At 49.1% G+C, this 22513-nt stretch overlaps 1 protein-coding gene across 2 annotated transcripts in view; it reads right to left on the bottom strand.

Annotated features, from left to right (window-relative positions):
* Positions 1-368: 368 nt before the first annotated feature.
* Positions 369-22513, bottom strand: part of Ghrhr (growth hormone releasing hormone receptor) — a 30584-nt gene continuing 8439 nt past the window's right edge. The window contains exons 1-13 of one of the 2 annotated variants that reach the window (XM_023709884.1): positions 13833-13889; positions 9554-9650; positions 9319-9426; positions 8561-8658; positions 7253-7350; positions 6415-6544; positions 5223-5376; positions 4949-5009; positions 4439-4508; positions 3606-3697; positions 2978-3107; positions 2262-2303; positions 369-588 (exon numbers count right to left, since the gene is read on the bottom strand). In XM_023709884.1, the coding sequence (XP_023565652.1) occupies positions 463-588; positions 2262-2303; positions 2978-3107; positions 3606-3697; positions 4439-4508; positions 4949-5009; positions 5223-5376; positions 6415-6544; positions 7253-7350; positions 8561-8658; positions 9319-9426; positions 9554-9650; positions 13833-13889 (1263 nt within the window). In that variant the 3' untranslated portion in view covers positions 369-462. Of the gene's footprint in view, positions 589-2261; positions 2304-2977; positions 3108-3605; positions 3698-4438; positions 4509-4948; positions 5010-5222; positions 5377-6414; positions 6545-7252; positions 7351-8560; positions 8659-9318; positions 9427-9553; positions 9657-13832; positions 13890-22513 lie in introns of those variants that run through there. The other variant, XM_023709885.1, reaches the window with a different exon arrangement.

The raw sequence follows: 22513 nt of genomic DNA, 5'->3' as shown, positions 1-22513 counted from the left end.
ACTTTAAAAATACACTTTAAAATATGCTTTAAAAATAAACAAATAGAGGGGTCCCTGCAGAGACTAGTGATGGTGGTCCGGCATGAGCCAGCAATGGCAGGCACCACTCTGCCATCTGGAAATCCAAACAAATGCAGCTACATCCCCTTGGGAAGCACACTCACACACTCAAGCACTGTCATTTGGGTATAAGTTTATTGGTTCCTCCAGATTTTCGGTGACAGCCCTAGACCAAGGAAGAGGACCTCAGGAGCAGACACAGTAACCCAGGGAATCAGCGAACGGCGCACAGAGGCCTGGAGGAAAGACAGCTGCAAAGCCAGGGTGGCAGTGCTGCTCCCTGCCCAGAGCTGGGCAGCAGCCCCGCGCGAGAGCTCCCAGGGTCTCTTCTCCTCCAGACGGTGATGGGCACCAAGCAGCTGCCCCAGCCCAGCTGTGGGCTCCAGATGTGGTGCAGCCAGCCTAGCACATAGACGTCAGCACTTTGGCTCCCGCATTGGAAGGCATGGTCCACTTAGTACAGGTCCGCCGGGCTGGCAGAAGTTCAGGGTCATGACCATGCCACTTGCGTGAGATCTCAGTCCTCACCTCCAGAGACAGGGAAGAGGATGTTAGGAAGGTTTCACTTCTACTCACTACTCAACCATGTGATACTGAGAGGGAGGGAGGGGCTGTATGGGAAAACAGCAAGACAAGAAATGCCATAGTGGTCACAGGTACCGACTGCTAGGTACTGCCTCCAAAGGATACTACTTCCTCCTGCCTCTTAATATTTTTGGCAATTGTCTACAGTTCATTTTGTTGTCTTTTAGCACACCTTTGTCTGAACCCAGTTAATATCATTTATGAGTGCTTCCCTGAGTTCTTGACCAAGCACCTACTCTGTCCCCCTGAATGCCTCTGACTAGCCCCTAATCTATGGCTCAATTCTGTGAACTGGAGTATAGCCACAAAGAACTTGTCCAGAGGATGCAAATGAGAAAAGGGAGGCCCTAGGCTTCGGTCTGAGGGACTACAGTCATGAGAACACAAAGCAAAACTGCCTGGGAAAGCAGGCAGGCACACTGTCTCCACATCTGCACAGGACTACTGGGGACAAAGGGGCCCTGGCCACTGCACCCACCTGGCACAGCTGGGCTGGGGCTGTAAAGAAAGATGGAAGGGAGACAGAGTCTGCTCACTTAAAGATGATCTTCCCACCACTGCTGCAGAACAGAAAGCACTAGTGGGAGTAGTAAGCGCCCTGTCACCAGAGGTATGTAACCCTCTGGTCTCCACCCCTGCTCCCTGTGACAGAGCACGCTTAGCTTTCCTGTAGAAACTCCTTTCCTAGACCCATTATCCTTACTCTAGCCTCCTCTTGGCATTCCCAGATTCACAACCTGCTACGCGCGGATGCTGCAGTTCTGGGTCTGCGTCCCAGAGCTTAAGAGGCTGCCCAGGACTTCGAGAGGCGGGCCTGCAAGTGCAGAGAGTCGGGACGAGAGAGCAGTTAGGGCAGACGTGGCAGCTGAGGCAGGGAGGAATGCTCCCCAGCCAGGGTTAGGGCAAGGGCAGCCGGGTCTCCGCAGAAGGCAGAGCCTTTGACAGGCCTGTCGCCGCCAGGGGGAGCCCTGACCCCGCCTGCCTGCACTGCGAGGGCCTGGCCATCTGGACTCCCAGAGGGATCTTCCCGCCTCTCCACCCAGAGCAAGATGTCACGCTGGGAAAATCCACAGGGTCCTCTGGGCGGCCTTCCCTTCCCATCCGTCAGCAACTCCCGCAATTCCACATGTACAGCAGTGCCTTCTACTCTGTCCATCCCACCTCCAATTCTGCGTGGCCTAGTATTTTTGCATCTTTCTAGGATCTTTCAGTTTTTCATGCTCTGCTCTGGCTCTTTCTCGCTGTCTCTGAATCCCACTCTATTTCCTAGCTCCCTGGATGTCTAGGTTCCTGATTGTCTTGGTTCCTCCATCTCTGTTCCTCTCACAGTCCCTCCCTCAGCAGGCATTAGCCCTCCCCAGCTCCCCTGACTCCTGAAAGACCACCTCCCACCTCTTGAGAAGTACACAGGAAAACTTGGCTCAGATCAGAGGAGGAATGGGTGAAAGGCATCTACAGAAAGCACCCAGGTTCTGCTTGATGCAGGAGTCCAGGAATGACACCCACTAAAGATGTCAAAAGTAGAAGATGACAGGAGTCAGCCTGAGATGAGAGAGAGAGCCTTAGGACTGGGGGCAGGGGCTCCGTGTGTGAGGAAAAGCTAGAACATCACACACCTCTTGGTTGAGGAAGCAGTAGAGGATGGCAACGATGAAGCCCTGCGGGACCACAGAGGAGAAACTGTCAGAATGGTTTGGTCTGTCCTCAAGGTGTGCACAGTCTTTTTACTGCCTTCCCATCCACCCCCAGTCTGTGGCTTGGGCCAGGTCTTTGTCAAAAGAAAATTCAGACACACCAATCATTATGTGCCAAATACACCGTCTTACGTATTCATCATAGCAAGCCAGTTATGACTTACTGTTAACCTTGTCTCTCTGTCTTTGTTTGTGGATCTTCTATCAATGAGTGCATAATAGGTGCTCAGTAAAAGATGGATGGATGGATAGATGGATAGATGGATGGATGGATGGATGGATGGATGGATGGATGGATGGATGGATGGAGATGGATGGATTCATGGATGGATGGATGAATGATGGATGGATAGATGGATGGATAGGTGGGTGGTTGGATGGATGGATGATGGATGGATGGATGGATGGATGGATGGATGGATGGATGGATGGATGGATGATGGGCAAAGGCATGAGTGGATGGATAAATGGATAGGAGAATGGGATAGTTGAATGAATAGAGACATGGCAGGATGGATGGAAAATGGACAGACAGTTGAAAAGATGGATGAACAACAATAATCCTCATTCTATTGTGAAGTTAGCAAAGACTTCCCATCCAAGTACCCGTGAGGAAAGAGCACCTGTACAGGTCTCACCTGGAAGGATCCAAGCCCTAGTTCCAGGGGCAGGCGGATGCCCAAGCCAGCATCATCAGGCAGGAAGTTAAAGATGATGTAGTGAATTCCAAAGAGTGGGATGAGGAGAAGCGTTGACTTAGAGAGACGCCTGGAGGGAAGAAACAGTCCCCAGGGTACAAGCTGGGATTAGAAACTCCCACATACTCCATCTCTTAGTGCTGTCTACTACCTGCACACATCCACCCTGAGCACCAGCAACCCCAGAGCACACCATCCTCCCCTATTTACCTGGCCTTCCACATTAGGCAGCACTCAATTCTGCTTCAGTTTATTCTCAATTCTATGCACTTTTAAAAGTCTAGCTCAAAGACCACTTTCTCCCAGAAGCTCTCTCTGACCCCCCTCTGCCCCTGATCTAGAGTGGATCTCCTTCTCCAAGTCCCTGTTCAAATTGGTTCAGCTCTTCTCTGCCTGTGTGGCTTGGTCCCTGGTAGTTCAGTGACCCCACCCTTCCCACACTGTCTCTGGGTCATACAGAAAAGGATGCATTTGGGGTCATGAAGACAATGCACATAGAGTCACTGCCTCATATCCCCCACCCCTCAACACACACACACACACACACACACACACACACACACAATACCAGTACTGAGAGTGCGTGTGCAGGCTGCCCTGTGCTGGCTCCAGTTTCCTCAGCAAGATGCGGATGATATTGAGAAAAAGACCGAAGTTTACCTAGAAATGAGGTGTAGGAATATGGGGGGCAAGAGCCAGGAAAGACCTAGGGGACCTATGGTGGAGCCCCAGCCACTTCGGGAACCAGAAACTCCGAATCTGGAGGTGGGGCACAGGTGGATGATGCGCTGGCTGTTGCTCTAGAACAACGGTGGCCACCCTATGCCATGTGTGCCGCAACAAGCTGTTAGTGTCAGCAAACGCTCTGAAAGGTTCACCGTCACTGCTCTAGAACAATGCAGCCTGAGACTCGGAGTTCTCAGGTGGGGACATTGAGTGCAGAGGAGTACTCAGAGAACCCTCCCTCTTCACCCTGGAAACAAGGGTGAAAGGGTCAGGCCTCGCCATGCCTCCAGTCCCCTCCTAGAGTCCTCTGTAGCACAAATCAGTGACCTCACTTTGAACATTGTTATGCCGACCAAAATTCCCACACCCACAGAGCCACACAAGGATATCCTAGTAGCCTCCTGTTCAGAGTGGGAACCAGGTGGGCACAGGATCCCTCGACACCTCATCCCAGCTTTCCACCAACAGCGTCTCATTTATGGCCAGCACACCCAGTACATGGAAACTGAGCCAGAGGCCCCCGTGCTAGGGGAGCCCATTGGGGTTGACCAAGAGGCTGGGAGAAGCCTGCCTCTGGAGACCAGGAGAGCGAAGGTCTCCTGCGGTGAATGGGTCTTCCATAGACCAAGGGAAGCTGGCTGAGTGAAGCCAAGAACACTGGCCTCTGGGACTGACCCCAACGGAAAGGACGATGGGCCCTTTGATGATCCACCAGTAGGGGGAGCTGTCGTCTAGGTCCCAGCACCTGAGGAGAGGATGGGCCAAGGCTGAGGCTAGTAACCAAGTCCTTCCCTCCTGTGCTTTCTCTGCTCCAGGGCTCCTGTCCTCTGTGACCTTCATGCCTGACATTCCACCTCTCTCTGGCCTCATCTGTCTCACCCACACAGGACCCCCTTCCAATGGGGAGCCCCAGGCTGGCTAAGCCTCCCTATAGGTAGAGCTCTATAAAATCTATCTGACATCTCCTCGTTAGCCTCACACATCCTATCTTCCACTGACAGCTTCCCATCTCCTCCTCATCCAGGCAGCTCTGACAAGCTGGCCCCTCCTGGGTTTTCTGCAGGCAGCCCCCTCCTTCACCCACCGAATCTAGAACCTCCTCCTCTCTTTCCAGCCTGGAGTGCCTGACCATCTGATCTAGCCCTGCCCACCAGAATGCTGGTGAGAAGACAGCATGGGACTCACGCGTTGTCCTCAAAGGCCAGCTTGCAGCCCACCCAGGTGCCAGTGCAGAGCATGGGGAGCCCTGTGCAGAAAAAGAACTTGCTGAGATCAACCCCTACCTCCCACTCATTGTCAGCCACACAAGGACAGCAAGGGCAGGACAGCAAAGGCTTAGCAGCCACTTTCCAAAACAGCAGGATTGTACCCTTGCCCCACCCCCACCTCAGGGTCCCCAACAGTGAAATGATGCTCCTCCCTAGGAGCTCCCCGGGCCTTGCTACCGCTCAGAGCTCACCCCAGCCAGCAAGAACCAGCCACCAGAAGGCTGTCCTGGAGCTGGGAGATGTGGAGGCAAGGAGGCAGCTCAGGTAGACAGCTTCTGCCAGCAGCCAGCTGAAGTTGGTCATGGTGGCAAAATGGGAGACAGCTACGGAGACCTTGCACAGGACCTGGGGGACAGAGACGTGGATGCTTCAGCACAGCCCCAACAGGCCTTCCTTATACCACTGAGACCCTGAACCTCTAGGCCCTCTCCACTTCCACCCAACTCCGAAGGCTCAGCCCATGGCAGATGGGGTAGCATAATGCAATAGCTAAGAACACAGACTTGGGATCTACATAGGCTCTGTTCTAGATGGCCTGCTAGCCATGCTAATCCTCCTCATAGTTGCTTTCCACCAGTGCAAAGAAGAGCTCCTGGTGCCTATGGCCCCGTCAGTGTGGAAACGCTCTGTAAACACTGCCGCTGCTCATCCTGCCCTTCCCTATCCTCAGGGAGCTATAATAACGGACCACTGATCCTCACACAGCTCGGGCTGCAGACACCCAGGATGGGACACACTGCTGCACACTTCTGCTCACCAGAGGCTATGAGCAGCAGTGTGGCCTCGAGACCCAGAGGACCAGTGTGGGACCTAGCCCTTCTCCTTGCCTGCTGCTCTTTATTTACAAAACAGGGCTAAATGCATGTTTTTGGCCTTGAAGACTAGACTCATACATCATATGTATAAAGCATTTAGCAGGCCATTTGGCACATATATGTACTCAATATACTCAATCACTAATGCTTGCATTAATTAATTCAGGTCTTTCGCAGCTTTGTTCATTCACTGACGTGCTCACTGAAGCCAGCTTTGGGCTCACTTGCAGACAGCCATGTAGTTGCTGAGCCTCCAGTCTTCCCCTTCTGGGCTCTCTTCACTCCCCCCGGCCTGCATGACCTCCTGTTTTGTGCCCACACACTAGGCCCTCTGTCTCCTAATATCTTCACTCTCGAGTCTCAAATCCTTCCTCCTTACTTCCTCACTGCTGCTGTCAACCTAGATCTACAGCCACTTCCTCTCTGAAGCCCTCCAGTTTCCCCCTCCAAGAAGTCACCAAATCTGTGCACAGGAGGAAGCCCCGGGCCCCACAGGCTGGCATAGATGCACCTATGCCTGTCTCCTGGTCTCCTCTCTTCCCGCTGCCCCCGCTCCCCCGGCCTTTACAGTAGAGAAGACACAGTGCTCTGTATCCTCCTGGAAAAGGGTAGCGTCCTTCAGGAATACAGCTCCTGCCTTGAGGATGAAGGTGGCGAACAGTTGCGTGTGGATATAGTTCCGCGGGCAGTGGAGCCTCCTGGAGGGGTGGGGAGAGATGAGGCATAGCTGGCCAGCAGGGAGAGGAGCTTCCTGGGGCCTCATGAGGGGCCTGGCTTGGCTGTGCTGAGCTGAGCAGGAGGTAAGTGGAATGAAAATGAATCAAATCAAGCCAAATCAAATGGAATCAAGCCCAACTAAATTGATCTAGATCGAGCTGGACTTGACATTTTCGCCTTGCTGATCAGCTGAACAGACATTGCCCTGGGCTCTGGCAGAGAGGCAGGAGCAGAGGAAAATACTTATCCTTGCCTGCAGGAGCTCCCCATCTGGGGATGTGGGGATGAAAGAGGGCCCCCCGGAATATCAGAGGGTCCCCCGCCCCCCGGCAGACGCCAGCACATGTCCGATGTGCACTCAGACTTTGTAGCTATACAACCGTGAAAGCAGACAGTGGTCTGAGGATTAAAATAATCAAGAAGGGCTGGGCTTCTGCTTGGGGAAGGTAAACATAAGGGGGAAAGGCCTTCCAAGCAAGCAGTGTGAGCTTTTGGTAAGCACAGGCCTGGCTGCAGGCGTGAGCTCCTGGCAGGCCATGGAGGAGACAGTCTGCACGTTGGGGCAAGGGTAGACGTGGACATGGCGCCTGGACCCAGGCACAGCTTAGCCATCCCAGCAACGTCACACTTGGCCCTCTGGGCAATAGGAGCCAGTGAGGTTTGTTGAGCGGGTGATGAGGACAGAGAACCTGAGGGCAACCAGGATGGCAATGGCCGCAAAGAGGGCGACGACTGAGATGCTGTGTCCCGTGGTGTAGATGATCTTCACGGTGGAGAAGTAAGATTTCTGGGGGGAGCAGAAAGAAAATGACTTCAGCCCTGAGGACAGGGAGGTGTGTCAGTGCAGCAGGAGCAGGCTTCACAGGCCCTCTGTCTTCTCCCCAGGGCTGAGGTGTCTGTGGGCAGCACGGGAAGCACCCTGTGTAAGGGAGGCTTCTCCTCCTGTCCTGCTCTGCTGGAGCCTGTTGGGTGGGGACCCTGAGCCTTGCTGGTGCTCATCCCTGGGGAGGCAGCCCAGGAGGAAATCTGACATGTCTATTGACATCTAGTTTGCTCGCCAGAAACAAACTAGGGTTGGGAACACGGTGTCTCCGCATCAATGGGATGGCCAGGACACTGGGGACAGCCACAGGCAGGCAGGGAAAAGTTCTTTCTGTGCCCAAGTGTTTGGAGCCAGAGTCTCACCTGGCCACCAGGGGCCCCTGTCCTTGCTCTCCTGTGAAGTTCTTGCCCCTCTCTGCTTCAGATTTCTTATCAAAAAAAATGGCCACACACACATTGGACCTTTTAGGGGGAAGGGCAGGAAGAAATGGGGTGGGGAGGGTACACACACCTGCCAAGGCCCTGCTGGGGCAGGACCTGCTCCATGTGGCATGGGAGATGCTGGCTGGAGTCCAGGCCTGAGCCACCCCCTGCCTGCACCATGGCCATGGTCACTGCCCCATAGACTGCAGACTAGGGAAGCCAGTCTTGCCCACAACTTCCTGGAGCTTTGGCTTTCTCTAGAACCCCTTGGCTTCCTGCCCTAGAGTCCTTGGCATAGAAGGGGTTCACTAAGGAGTGGGGAACCCCCAGTCTCTTGCCTCCCCTCTGCCTCATCCTTCTTCCAAGCAGAGTGTGCATGTGTCACTCTTGAGCAAATGGCCTCACTGCCCCAGACACTTTAGCATCCTCTGTCGGATGACTTTCCCCCACCCCATGGTCTGGAGAGGAAACCCAGGAGCTTCACACTGAGCTACACTTACAGCCATTTTTAATTTTTTTTTTAATTTTGACACAATAAAGTACCCAGTTGGAGCTTGAGTTTGCAGTTCTCCTGCCTCAGCCTCACACAGTGCTGGGATTACAGGCGTGTGTCACCACACCTATATCCCAACTTGATGGCTGGAAAGGAAATGGCATTCCGCCCCCACTCCCAGTTGTGAGGTCTTGTGAGGTCAGTTACCCATACAAATGTCCATGGTGACCCTTTCTCCAAGATGCACAAAACCTTTTACCTCCTCAATCAGCAGCTCCAAGGGCACAGGGCAGGCCAGAGGGTAAGGTGGGAAGGGGTCTGACCACCCTGCGATGGTACAATCCCGATTCACAGTCCCTGGGGAAAAGTAGGAGTCTGGTCAACATGGTTCCACCCCTCTGCCAGGAGGAGTGGGAGGAGCTGGGAGCATGGTAGGATTTGTACAGGCAGTCTTCTTCAGTGGCAGAAAGAGGATGAGGCCTGGGCTCAGGCCCAGTCGGCCTGGCCACACTCTGGTGCCTTCCCTCTTCAGCCTCTAGTACGCCCTCTTTAAGACAGAGAGAACCTTTCTTGGAGGCCAGAAAAGCCAGATGAGTTGACCTTCATCATACTAAGGGCCACAAGAAAGCAAGCAGACCCTCTCTGTCCCAGAGGGACACTCCACCCAGACACCTGGCCAGGGCTGCAGGCAGCTGTGGGTGCCCTTCTACCCTCCCCACCCTGGCGCATCTCAGCAGTCAGCCAAGCCCTGCCTTCCCCCACCGTGGCAGTTGGGCCTCCTGTAACCAGGCTGGCTGGCACTGGCCCCACAGCCAGCACGTTTGTGTTCGGCTCTCTGGTCCTCTTTGTGTCAGGTTAGTGTCTTATTCTCCTTCAGGAGAGGTCAGGGGTCAGGGTTGTGCCCACAGAGCGGAGGCTATGTTCAAGTCCAGGCCAGCCTGCCTCCAAAGCCAGCAGTGTACCCTCCCCAGGTGAAATGGCCTCGCTTCTCTACCACCAGCACAAGCCAGCTCTTACCTGGCTCTGAGCTGAAGTGGGAGAAGAAATCCGGGCAGGGGAGGGTGACCCACTCGCCAGAGCCTGCCATTGGCCAGCATAGTAGCCCATCCCAGGTCCTAGGGCAGCCTAGGTGGAGAGATGGAAGATGCAGGGGTAGCCCCGCCAAGGGCATGGCTGGTCCAGCTCTCCAACAGGTGAGGCTGGAGGAGAGAGCTGAGTCAGGGATGCCCACACACCCTCCCAAGTCCCATACTTAGGGAGGTGTTGGGCATCCCCTCTGCCGCCTGCAGACATGTGCTCTCGTCCTCTTGCAGTCGGATGATGAGGTCACATTCGGGGTGCACGTGTCCCTGCACCTGCAGGAGGGTGAGCAGGATGAGCCCAGCCAGCCAAGTGTTCCCTCTGGGATCCCTGCCCAAGTAGCCTGAAGACACAGCCAGAGCCTGATTCATTCCTGTGCCCTGATCTCAGCCCAGACCTGCCTCACAGCACTTACAGGTTGAGTCTCATGGTCCTTCAGATACGTGGAAGGAAGAGAGGAAGGACAGGGAGCAGGGCAGGAAGGTAAGGAAGACAAAGGGAAGGGTGGATAGAAGAAAGGAAGAGAGAGAGAAAAGAGAAAGGAAGGACAGGCAGAGGTTGGAGCAGATGCTTTCTTTTTCATCTCATGGAATTAAGATCTTCTAAAACACATTAAACAAATTCTTCCAAGGATCCAGCTAGCGACAATGCTCAGCTCAGTCCCTGGATTGGCCTCTCCTCATGCCGGGTGTTACTCTCCCATTCTGCACTCCTCCCTGGACACGATTCTGTTCAAACCACCTTGGCAGGAGGGCCCAGAGATTCCAAAGGAGAAAGACCCAGAGGATGTCAGCAAAAGATCTCGTGGTAGCCCAGTGTTATCACAAGGGCCTTATCAGAAGGGGACAAGAGATCAGAATCAGAGAATTATGTTTGATGAGGAAAGTAGAGTGAGATAGGGAAAGAGAGACTGAGATATAAAGACCCTGCAAGCCAAGGAAAAGACAAGGCAGTGAGTGCTCTCCTACAAACTCCATAAGGAACATAACTCTGCTAATCTCTTGATGCCATCCCACTGAAAACCATTGCAGACTTTCAGGATCCTGCAGGCAGGGATGCAGGAGAAGATAATTTAGTTGTTTAGCAAATGAGAGAATGTATGGCTAAGTGGATACATGACTGAAGTGAAGGAGCAAGAATGTGATGAATAAACAAAAGGATGGATGGATGGTGGATGGATGGTGGGTGGTGGATGGATGGATGGATGGTGAATGGATGGTGGATGGTGGACAGATGGTGGATGGATGGATGGTGGATGGTGGATGGATGGTGGACAGTGGATAGATGGTGGATGGTGGAAGGATGGTGGATGGATGGATGGTGGATAGTGGATAGTGGGTGGATGGATGGATGGATGGATGGCAGATGGGTGAGTGGATGGATGGATGGTGGATGGATGGATGGTGGACAAATGGTGGATAGTGGATGGATGGTGGATGGATGGATGGATGGATGGATGGATGGCAGATGGATGGATGGATGGATGGATGGATGGATGGATGGATGGATGGTGGATGGGTGGATGGATGAATGGTGGATGATGGATGGTGGATGGTGGATGGTGGATGGTGGAAGGAAGGATGGATGGTGGATGGATGGATGGACGGTGGATGGGTGGGTGGATGAATGGATGGTGGATGGATGGATAGATGGATGGATGGTGGATGGATGGATGGATGGATGGATGGATGGATGGATGGATGGATGCTGGACAGATGGTGGATAGTGGATGGATGGTGGATGGATGGATGGATGGATGGATGGATGGATGGATGGATGGATGGTGGATGATGGGTGGTGGGTGGTGGATGGATGGATGGATAGATGGATGGATGGATGGATGGTGGATGATGGATGGTGGATGGTGGGTGGGTGGATGGATGAATGGATGGTGGATGGATGGATGGATGGATGGATGGATGGATGGATGGTGGATGGTGCATGGGGGATGGATGGATGGATGGATGGATGGATGGATGGATGGATGGAGGATGGTGGATGGTGGATGGATGGATGGATGGTGGATGGTGGATGGGTGGATGGATGGATGGATGGTGGATGGATGGATGGTGGATGGTGGATGATGGATGGTGAATGGATGGATGGTGGATGGTGGATGATGGATGGTGGATGGTGGATGGATGGATGGATGGATGGATGGATGGATGGATGGATGGTGGATGGTGGATAATGGATGGTGGATGGTGGATGGTGGATGGATGGATGGTGGATGATGGATGGATGGATGGATGGATGGATGGATGGTGGATGGTGGATGGATGGATGGATGGTGGATGGTGGATGATGGATGGTGGATGGTGGATGGATGGATGGATGGTGGATGGTGGATGATGGATGGTGGATGGTGGATGGTGGATGGATGGATGGATGGATGGATGGATGGATGGATGGTGGATGGTGGATGGTGGATGGATGGTGGATGGTGGATGGTGGATGGATGGTGGATGGTGGATGGATGGTGGATGGGTGGATGGTGGATGGATGGATGGTGGATTGATGGATGGGTGGATGGTGGATGGTGGATGGGTGGACAGTATGAGTAAGGGGCTATATCAGAAGGGTGTGAGTGGGTTGATGCATAGATGGATAGAAGGATAATTTTCTGCATGAGTGGCTTAGCAATTATGGGGAATTACAGCTTTAGCAGCTTCCCAGAATCTGGTGCTGCCAAGAACCACAGGGAACGATATCTGGAAACTGGAAAGCAAGTTACCTCTCTGGCCATATTTTTAAAAGTGCGCCTCATACCAACTGGAGACCAAAAGGAATGGCACCAGAGATACAGAGACCTACAATGAATTGAGAACTTGGTATTTCAGCAAATTTTCTAGGGATCTGTAAGTCAAACCCAGGACTTCCAGCACGTCAACCTCCTACTCCCCCAGACTACAGGCAAATGAAAAATGAACAGAGTCCTGAATGGGTGAGAATGACTTCATACACAATCAGTCTGACTATCGCCCTGTGGGTGTGCAAAGATCTGGCCTCCGTCCTTCCCTCCACCGAGTGGGAACACCATCCCTCCATGGGACATGTTCTCAGGTGCTGTCTGATGAATTGCTGAGGCCAAGGAGCACAGGCCCCAGGTGAGCAGCCTGTACCTAACGGATGGACGCAGTATCTCTGCACATCCTAAGAGGAGCAGAAAACTCAGGGAGGTTCAACCAGGCCAGCTAACAAGCAGACAGTGTGCGCAGGGGTGTGTGGCCCCCAGGCCAGCTATCAGGTGGACAGTGTGGACAGGGATGAAGAGGCAGGGCTGGAGAGATGGCAAGTCACTCCATGCTCCTGCTGAGTCCCCCTCATACACAGGCCAATAAGGGAGACCCCATCACCATGGATGCCCAGCCTTGCCAAGTGTGACCACTGCACATCCCAGGAGTCTGTGGGGCTGGACCCCACAGTGGGACATGATGGGAGATGGTTAGTTCTAACTCTGGGGCTAGCAGCGGCACCCAATGCTGGGTAACCCCACTGGTGGAAGGCCCACTGCTGAACATCAAGCTTCTGCTGTAGGCTACACACAGAGGAGAGGAAGTGGGTAGGCAGTGAAAGGTGCCTGCATTGCACCCTATCCCCAGTCCTGATAGTCAGACTGAGTCACTGCACAGCCTGCGCAACAGAGAAGATCTCCTCTTTACTAGGGAGACTCAAAGAAGAGGAGGAACTTAACCCTGGTCACACAGTCAATTTCATGGTTCCAAGACTCCAGCCTAAAGCCAATGTACCCAGGTCATGGAGGTACTGGGAGGGGCACTGCTCCCCAGGCAGGGCCCTGGGAGGAGAAGGCCTCCATCCACACCCCCCAAAATCTTGTGATTCTCCTCCTAGTCCCTCTTCATTGACCTGGAAAAGCTTCTCGGACCCTGCAGCACATAGCAGACCCTCTGTATTGGACTCCTGCTGCAGTTTCCCAGGCCAGAGCTGCTTCTGGCCAGGGCATCATGGAGAAAGAGTGGGTCCTGCCAATGCAGAGCAGGTACATCTAGTACCCACCACTACTCAGGCCTGCTCGGCCTGGGTGCATCTTCTACAAGGGAAACAAGCAGACTGAGGCTTGTGGAAGAGTCATAGGGGTAAGAAGGGGCTAAGGTCTTTAGTAGACAGTGTGTAGCAATGGGCATGATGCATGGCTCAGAAAACAAGCACATGAGGGGGTCTTCATGGCCCCCAGAGGGCACAGCCAGGCCTGAGGAAAGCAGCAGGGAAGCCAGCTCAGCTCAGCCCCAGGAAGGACTCCTTAGCCATCGCAGTAGACTTTCCAGGGAAGGGCAAGGGACTCCTCCGAACCACTCTTGGACCCTGCTCGGTAGGGAGACTCCCTTGCTGGGGCAGGACAATGGGGCCTCCAGCCGGGTCCCCAGATACCCCTTGGCTCCCAGAACTGGAGCCCAGTGGGAGAGGGAGGAGGATCTGAGCTGGCTACTCACGGCTCCTACTGGACTCAGCAGGCAGAGGACACAGGCTCCCCACATCCAGATGGCCATGGCTGCAGCCGAGCAGGGACTCTCTCGGTCAGATTCCGTGATACTTGGCCTGCTGCTCTCCACCCCAGCCCCCACTGCTGTGAGCACACTGTCTGGTGTGCCTTCTGCTCCAGGTGGCCGTTTGCATAGGCAGGAGCAAGCAAAGGGACACACCGCTAAATATTCACCAGGATCCCAGCACACTGCCCACCTCAGCCTGGCAGGGGGCAGGACTCCACATCCTCAGCACAGAGGGGCTGAGGTCCCAGCCCCATCTGCTTTCACTCTGCCTCTGAATATGGAGCACATCCTGACAGCAAGGGCCCAGAGCCCAGGGAGGTAACAACCGCAGGACTTCGAGCTCCCGCAGGTCAGTGGTCACCGCCATGTGGTTCCCAGAGCCCAGCTCTCACACTGGAGAGCCCTGCCCCCATCTGCCTCTGAATGGCAGGACCTCAGAAAACAAGATGAGCACCCCGGCCACCCTCAGGGAGTCTCCGGATAGGTTCGTGCTCTCAGCCTGATGCTCAACCATGCAGGGTGAGACCAGAACTTGGGGGGCCCAGCAGAAGTAGGGGAGGTGACCGCAAGGGCTGGAGAGTTGCACTGAGCTATAAGGAAGAGACGTGATCACCAATCTCCACTGCAGGCTGCCTGAATGCTGGGGTGTCGTCTGCACAGGGCACGACTCCTAAATTCACATGGAGCAGGTACCCCAGAATTCCTCGTGGCAGGAGGAGGGAACAGGACGCTGATTGGAAGGCACGGGAAAGGCTCGGTGGAGCTAGGCCATCTGGCACAGAGCAGGACTGCTGTGTTCTTCAGCAACAGAAAAGAGGATGCACACAGCCACTCACATTACTATTCGATCCTTTATATTATAATTTATGACTGTAAAATGCAACTCCACAGCCAGGCTGAAGGCAATGTTCTAACAAGGTGAGAGCTTGCACAGGACTTTGGAATGGAAAGAAGACTGCATGCTGGAGGGCCCTGGGTGTTCCAAGAGCAGGCGGCTTCTGCCGCCTGTGCACGGCTCTGCACCCGCGGAGGGTGCTGGGCTGCACCGAGACGCCAGACGTGTTCACAGCACGTCATGAATACGGAAGGCTTCTCGCCCCCGCCACATCTGGATTTAGGAGTCATTTGACATCAACAGAGCTTTATTTTTCCACTTCCATTCATTGTCAACAAAATGTTGAAAAATATTTTGAAAAGAAAAATAGGAACTGCTCCAAGCTGTCAGCCCCCACCCTAGGCACCTTTGTATCCAAGGTGTCAGGAGCATCGCGGAGCGGAGCGCAAGCAGCCCTGCACACAGCACTCAGCACTTCCACTGAAGAAGCCAGGCTCCGCTCTCAGCAGGGTGCAGGATCCCAGACAGGACAGCAGAGTGCTGAAAAGCTGTGACTTATCGAGAAACCTAGAAGTTCTGTCCCTCAGCCTCAAAGAGGTATAGGAATAATATTATAATTAATAGCTATTGATTGTTAGCTGTAGAGAGCCCATGCCGCGAATCGCGGCTTCAGAACCAAAACTCCTAGGGACCATTGGGTGAGGCCTGCTGCAGCCCTTGAAGCCTGCGCTAGATTACCCCTCCCACCGAGTGTGCCAAGATGGCGCTCATTTCCTGCTTCCGCAGTCGCTATACACCCGCCTATAATGATGTAAGATACCTTCCCTGAGATTGTAACCAATGGCGCTGTAACATGTATCAACCCTCGATTGGACAGTGTGAGGATATAAAAGAAACGCTCCGCGACGCGGAGGGTCAGAGACAGGAAGAGGGACGGAGAGAGGAACTGTGCTCTCTCGGGGCGCATCACTCAGGAGAACGATTAAAGCCTTTCCGCCGCACAAATCGTGTTGAGTGCTTTCCTGCTGGACGGGAGGGCGCCCGACAGTTAGCCTCGATATAATATAAATGATGGTTAAAAATCAGTAGTGATAGTTCATGATAATTTACATCATCTAAACTGTTGTCCCCCCCAAAAAAATCCTCTTAAGCCCATCCTTCTGAACAACTGAGGACTGTGGACCTCCCTTGTCTAGGCCTTTCCATATATATATGGGGTTCAAATTCTGCCTCCACCTCTTGCTAGCAGTCATACCTGGAGCGAGTTATGCAATCCTTCCGGAACTCCACACCCCATCAGAAACATGCAGGTAGTACTAGCGCCTTCCTTACAAGGGTGGTGGGACAATAGACCAGGGAAGGCACGTTCTCAGAGGACAGCCAGTAAGGGCAGCATACGACAAGAGCGAACTATCAGCAAACACGATTGAAGCAACTGATTTATTTATTTTTGTATGAAAACAAAAGCTTTTAGATTACATCTCAGAAGGATGACTTACAGTGCCTGCTTAGGCAGGCTCAGGGACCAGGGTTTGATCCCCTGTGTGCCATGCTAACTCCGCCCCTGGGGTGTGCAGAGATGGGATTGAGATTGGGCGTAGTGTTGAGCCTGTAATGCCAGCGCTTGGGAAGCTGAAAACAGGAGGATCACTATGAATCTGATCTACATAGTGAGACCCTGTAGACTCTGCACATAACAAATTAATTAATTAAAAAAGGTTAACTCACATCTGCAAAATATAGATTTTAACATTTTTTAATCCTGTCTACAAATTGTAAGACTCTTTTGAAAAACAGCGATGTATTCTATGACCATAGAGTAAAACATTATTCTTGCATGATGAAATGGAAACTAGTAGGGAAGTATCAATAAATATGACCACACCGACCTATAAAAACATGTTCTCAAGAAAGGCCACTATGGATGAAAACCAAAAGCAGCTATAAAATGGACTAAACTTTTTAAACCAACCAATAAATAGTATAGAATTATATTTTTAATATATACATCAATACCAAAGAGAAAAATGATCTAATAAAAAAGTGATCAAAGGATATATATGAACTGGAAATTCAGAAAAGAAGTAAGATATATGGACCAACAGAAACAACTGAGATCCTTAATATTACTGATACTCTTAAAAATAAAAAGAATAAAGCTGCCCATTTCACTTACTGCACTACCTAAATTTTTGTGTTTAATAATACAAAATGGTGAAGATGTTAGGAGGTAGGAACTTTCATTTAGTGCAGGTAGCAGTAAATATTACTGGTTTACTCTGAAGAATAATTTGACATTACTTTTTTTTTTTTTTTTGGTACTGGGAATTGAAGTCAGGACCTTACACTTGCCAGGCAGGTGTGGCACCCATGCACTAAGTCTCTGGCAGGCGCTACCTGTTAAATCTATAAATGAACATATCCTACAGATCACAAGTTCTATTTTTAGACAGTTGCCTCCTAGTAGCAGTATTATTTATGGCACGTAATAAAAACAAGAAAATAACACAATCATCCAAGGATAAGCAGAATGCTAGAGAGTGGGTTAAAGGTCTGAACCACGGAGGCTTGGGCATAGCTCAGCGATAGACAGAGCGCTCGCCTCCAGGTGCAGCGTCCTGGGCTTCGTCCCCAGCACCAGCAGAACACGTATAGAAGTAGGGACTAAGTCTGTGTGAACACAGAAATGCTTCGAAAACATACTTTGGAGAACTTCTGCTTCCAGCCAAGATGAGTAATAGGGATTGATTTATCTTCCTACCTTAACAACAAGAATGCCAAGCAAAATATACAAATTATTTTTATATTAATGTTATTGAGAAAGAAATAGCATTGAGACAGTTTCAAAACAGGTTAGTAGGACAGTTACAATAATTAATACATTGCATATTGCTGTCTTCATAGTAGTTATTCATAGTATAAAATGCAGACATGATATCTTATCTAAACACTATTAGAACAAATCTTTCTTCTCATTGAAAAATATGCAAATTATTGATCTGTGTGTGCGTGTGTGTGTGTGTGTGTGTGTGTGTGTGTCCAGTTCAGCCTGCCCTGAAGGCAGGCATGGCACAGCATGTGGTGCAGAGGATCGAAACTCAGTCCCTGCGGTTGTGAAGCTTGCCTAAGCAGGCATTTTAGACTGCTGAGCTATCCCACTGGCCCTGAATCTTTAGATATTAGAATACGAACAATTCAAACCCCATGTAGCAGTTTCTTGCCTGGAGGCAAGTTCCGGATTACAGCTTCAAGAGGAGGAGCCCAACTGGAGCTGGTAGTCTTGCGGAGCGAAGGAGATGGGTCCTGGGAGAGAGAGAGGATCTAGCTTGGGAGTTTGTGAAGCAGAATAGCAGAGAGAAGCTGCCCTTCAGAGACAGCTCCACTGTCTTGAACCCAGGGCTCCCAGCGGCCCAGCCTGCGATGGCCTGAGTCCCCACCTGAGTTTGTGCAAGAACAAACAAGCTTACAGGCATGAATATATTGTAGCAGTATCTCAGTAATTTGATCAAATTATCCCTAAAGTAAGAGTAAGGCAACTCTGGATTTATTCTAACACACTTAAGGGCAAACCCCAAAAAGGATCAACAATGTAACTCCATTAGAGAAAAAAAAATCCAGCACTACTTACATAAAAAATATCCAGAAACTAAAATGTGGAATTCATTATAGCCAGTGTTCAAAGGAAATTATCAAGCATGCAAAGAAATAAGAAAATGTAACTCATAACTAAAGTAATAAACCACCCTATAGAAACAGTCCCAGATGTACCAAAGAAGGTGCATCTAGCAAATGAGGATATGAATGCAGTAGATACAAATATGCCCCATGTGTGTAAGGTAAAGTAAAGCATGGTCATGATGAACAGAAAAGGAAACTATAAGACATCCCAGATTCAGCTGGGTATGGTGGGATGAAAGCCTACAGCCCCAGCTACTCAGGAAGCTGAGGCAGGAGAAGCTCACGTTCAAGTCATTCCTGGGTAACTTGATAAGATTCTATCCAGAAACAAAAGAAGGAGGAGGAGGAGGAAGGAGAAGGAAGGGGAGGAGGAGGAGGAGAAGAAGAAGAAAAAGAAGAGGAGGAGGAAGAGGAAGAAGAGGAAGAAAGAGGAGGAGAAGAAAGGGAAGGATGAGGAAGAGGAGGAGAAAAGGAAGAAAAAGAAGAACTGGGAATGCAGTTATGTGTTTCCTGGGTTCAATACCCAAAAGTTTTTTTTAAAAAAAGTATATATCTGAAATGAAAAAAAACTATTGTGATTATGAACAGAGTGAATGTTATAGAGCAGAAAGAGAAATGGACTCAAAAGTATCACAACATAAACATACAGAATAAAACATGAAGAAAAAGATGGGGAAAGTGAGTGAGGGGGGAGTTTATTTAAGAAAGGAATAGTGTAAGATAATCAGGAAATAACGTCCAATGGCCTAGCACACATGTAATTAGTGTTATATACAGAAGGAAGAGGATTCACAAAATATTAAAAGAGAAAAGCATCTGAAAAACATGTCTATAGATCTAAGGTCAAAGAGCTGCAAGCACTGAACATGCACATGGATGAACATGCAAATGAAAAACATCCATGACACAAAATAATTAAGTTATTGAAAAAATAGTAGAGAAAACTACTTAAAAATAGAGAAAACTCATGAACAGTAGAAAATCTTTTCTCAAAGAAAGGGGAAAGACACAAAGCAGGTAAGAATGGCAGCAGATTTTCTCAAAAAATATGCAAGTCAGAAGAAATTGGAGAAGTATCCTTAAAGTACTAGAAGAAAAATTTTCAAGCTACAACTCTGTATTAGTGAAAATCTCTTTCACAAAAGGTGAAGACTTTCAGAGTATCTAAACATGAAAAAGTTCATTGCTAGCAAAGCTACGTCACAGAAAATGTCAAGTCAAAGAAAAATGGCCTAAGCATGAGATACCCTTGTTAACTTCCCTTCCAAAGGGTACAGATTGCCAAAAAGGCGGGGAGTAACTTTCCAGTGGAGAAGGTCGACAGGCTCTCCAGCAGGCAGGTGCCCAAGGCTAACGCTGACAATGACCCACTGTATTGATAGCACACGCTCTTGAGATAGTGTGTTCAGAAGAGGCTCTATCTCTGTGGTCTTCTTCCTCAAAACCCATAAAGTGAGTCTAAGCATAAGGCAAACACTAGATCAATCCATTAGCCTTAAACTGCTCAGGGTGCTATTAAAAAAAAAATACCAAAGACTAAGGAGCCTTATCAGCAAATGTTTGTTTCTCACAGTTCTGGAGGCCACAATATTCAAGAGCAAGCTGCCATGTCTGGAGAAGGCTTGCATACTGGTTTGTAGACCGCCCCCGAAAGGAACAAGGAGCTCTCTGGATTCCTTACTTATAAAGCCACTTATTCTGCTGAGGAAGGCTGCACTGTCATGATTAATCAATTTATTCTTCTCCCAAAGGTTCTACCTTTGAATACCAGAATTAGGGGTCACAATTTCAACATACGAATCTGGGGAAAAAAAATAAATATACAGCCTCCAATTCCCCTAGAATGGCACTGTACAAAACACCAAACGAACAGTCCACAAAACAGTCATCAAAAACAAACAAAACAACAACAACAAAAAAAAAAAATCAGAAGCTACCTGTGCAAAAGAAGACTAAGGATACATGATGGCTAAGTATAATGTACATCCCTGGATAGGATGCTACAACAGGAAAGGAATATTGTGAAAAACTGCATAACTGTAAATAAAATATGGGCCTTAGTTAATAATAGTATATCAGTGCTTGTTCATTAATTATGACAAATGTCACTATGCTAACGTAAGATGGTAAAAATAGAGTAAACTGGGTATGCAGGAACTTGTACCATCTTTGCAATTTTTCTAAAGCTATTTTAAAATTACAAGTTTATCTTAAAATAAGTAAGCCTACTAACTTATTTTATAACTTGAACAACACTGTCAATCAATTTGATAAAATTTGCATATATAAAATAATGCCCCATTAAACAACAGCAGAATGTATCTCACTTTTCAGTGCATGTAGAAAACACTAACATAAACCATTTTCTGGACTGTAAAGCAAACCTTGAGGGTCAGGTGCAGCGGTGCCTGCCTGTAATGCTGAGGTGGGAGCCTGGCAACACAGCAACTCTGTCTCAAAAAGTCCTGATTAATTTACATGAATACACATAAGAATGGAAACTGTATAAACTATGTTCTCTGACTATAACAGAATAAAGCCAAAAATCACTAACAAAACATTATCCAAAAAATCCCTGGAAATTGTACTATTTTCTTCTAAGTATTTCAAAAAAAACCTCAGGGAAATTAGTAGATATTTTGAACATATTAATAAGAAAACTACAGCGTATCAACATGGGTGGGATACAGCTGAAGTAATGCTTAGAGGGAAATCTGTAACATTTAAAGGTTGTTTAAGTAGGAAGAATTATCAAATCTAATAATGTAAATCTCCACCAAAAGATACCAGAAAGGAGGAAGAGAAGAAATGAGAAAAATAATCTACTGAGCCATCGATAAAATGAAACGAAGCTTTGTAAATAAGGAGGAAAGAGGCATTGAAGGGAGGGGAGGGGGAGGGCAAAGAAAAGAGGAACTTAGATATATCATGTTCCCAATGTGAATGTAATCAATATGTATATCTAAATTGTACCAATAAACTTCAAAAAAGAACCCAGAAAAAAAGATAAAACAAAATTTTTAAACGGCAGAAATTAAAGAAACAGGAAGCAGAAACAATAGCGAAATTAATGAAATCAAAGGCTCTTTATGAAAATGTAATTGATTATTTGTTAATAAATGCATAGTGACAAAATTAATAAATATCCACCAAGGTTCCTTGGGCAAAGGAAAAAGCACAAGTTACCAATATCAGGCATGAAAAAGAGCATCACTGTAAATCCTAAAAACAATAAACATAAATGGAGGAGCATTGTGAATGACTTATGCCTATGAATTCAACAACTCATATAAAGTGAAATAATTATTTGAGAGACAGTAATAAAACTTATTAAAAGAAAAATAAAACCCCAAGAATCATATATGTAATTAAGAAATTAAACTAAAAAACCAACACTTCCAAATAAGTACTATACACTATAATATCAGATGTTTCATTGCTAAATTCTCCCAACCATTTAAAGGAGAAATGAAACCACTTTTTTTAAATCTTAGAAAATAGAAAAAAGAATGCTTCTTAATTCTGCCCAAGAGGCCGTAATTGCTCTAAAACTAAAACTAAAAAAAAAAAAAAAAAAAAAAAAAACAAAGAAAGAAAAGACAATTTAAAAGAAGAAAATTGTAGGGCTGAAGAGAGAGCTCAGCAGTCTAAGAGCCTGCCTGGCAAGCAAAAGGACCAGAGCTTGATCTCTGATGCCACATGCCATGCTGGTCCCACCCCCAGACAACTGTGCTTGCCCCAAAACCGGGTGTGGTGGCACATGCCTGTAATTCCAGCTCTGGGGAGGCGGAGACAGGAGGAGGCTGAACTGTGTAGAGAGACCTTGTATCAAAATGAACAAATAAATGAATAGATAAACAAATAAATAAAAAATTTTAAAAGAAAATTGTAAGCCAGTATCTCTCAAAAATATATACCTAAAGGGCCAGCGAGACAGCTCAGTAAACTAAGTGCCCACTTAAACAAGCGCAGGGACTGGGCTGCGGGCACGCTGAGACAGCCACCGAGTCCGGGAGTGGTGGCACAAGCCTATAATCACAGCGCTGGAGGCTGAGACAGGAGGATCACTATGAGTCCAAGCTGTGTAGTAAGACCCTGTACAAAATACATT

This window comes from Octodon degus, unplaced genomic scaffold, assembly GCF_000260255.1.
Source record: "Octodon degus isolate 3935 unplaced genomic scaffold, OctDeg1.0 scaffold00015, whole genome shotgun sequence".
Classification (NCBI taxonomy): Eukaryota; Metazoa; Chordata; class Mammalia; order Rodentia; family Octodontidae; genus Octodon; species Octodon degus.
Note: the sequence above shows the minus strand (reverse complement) of the source record. Positions and strands in the feature narration are given on the sequence as shown.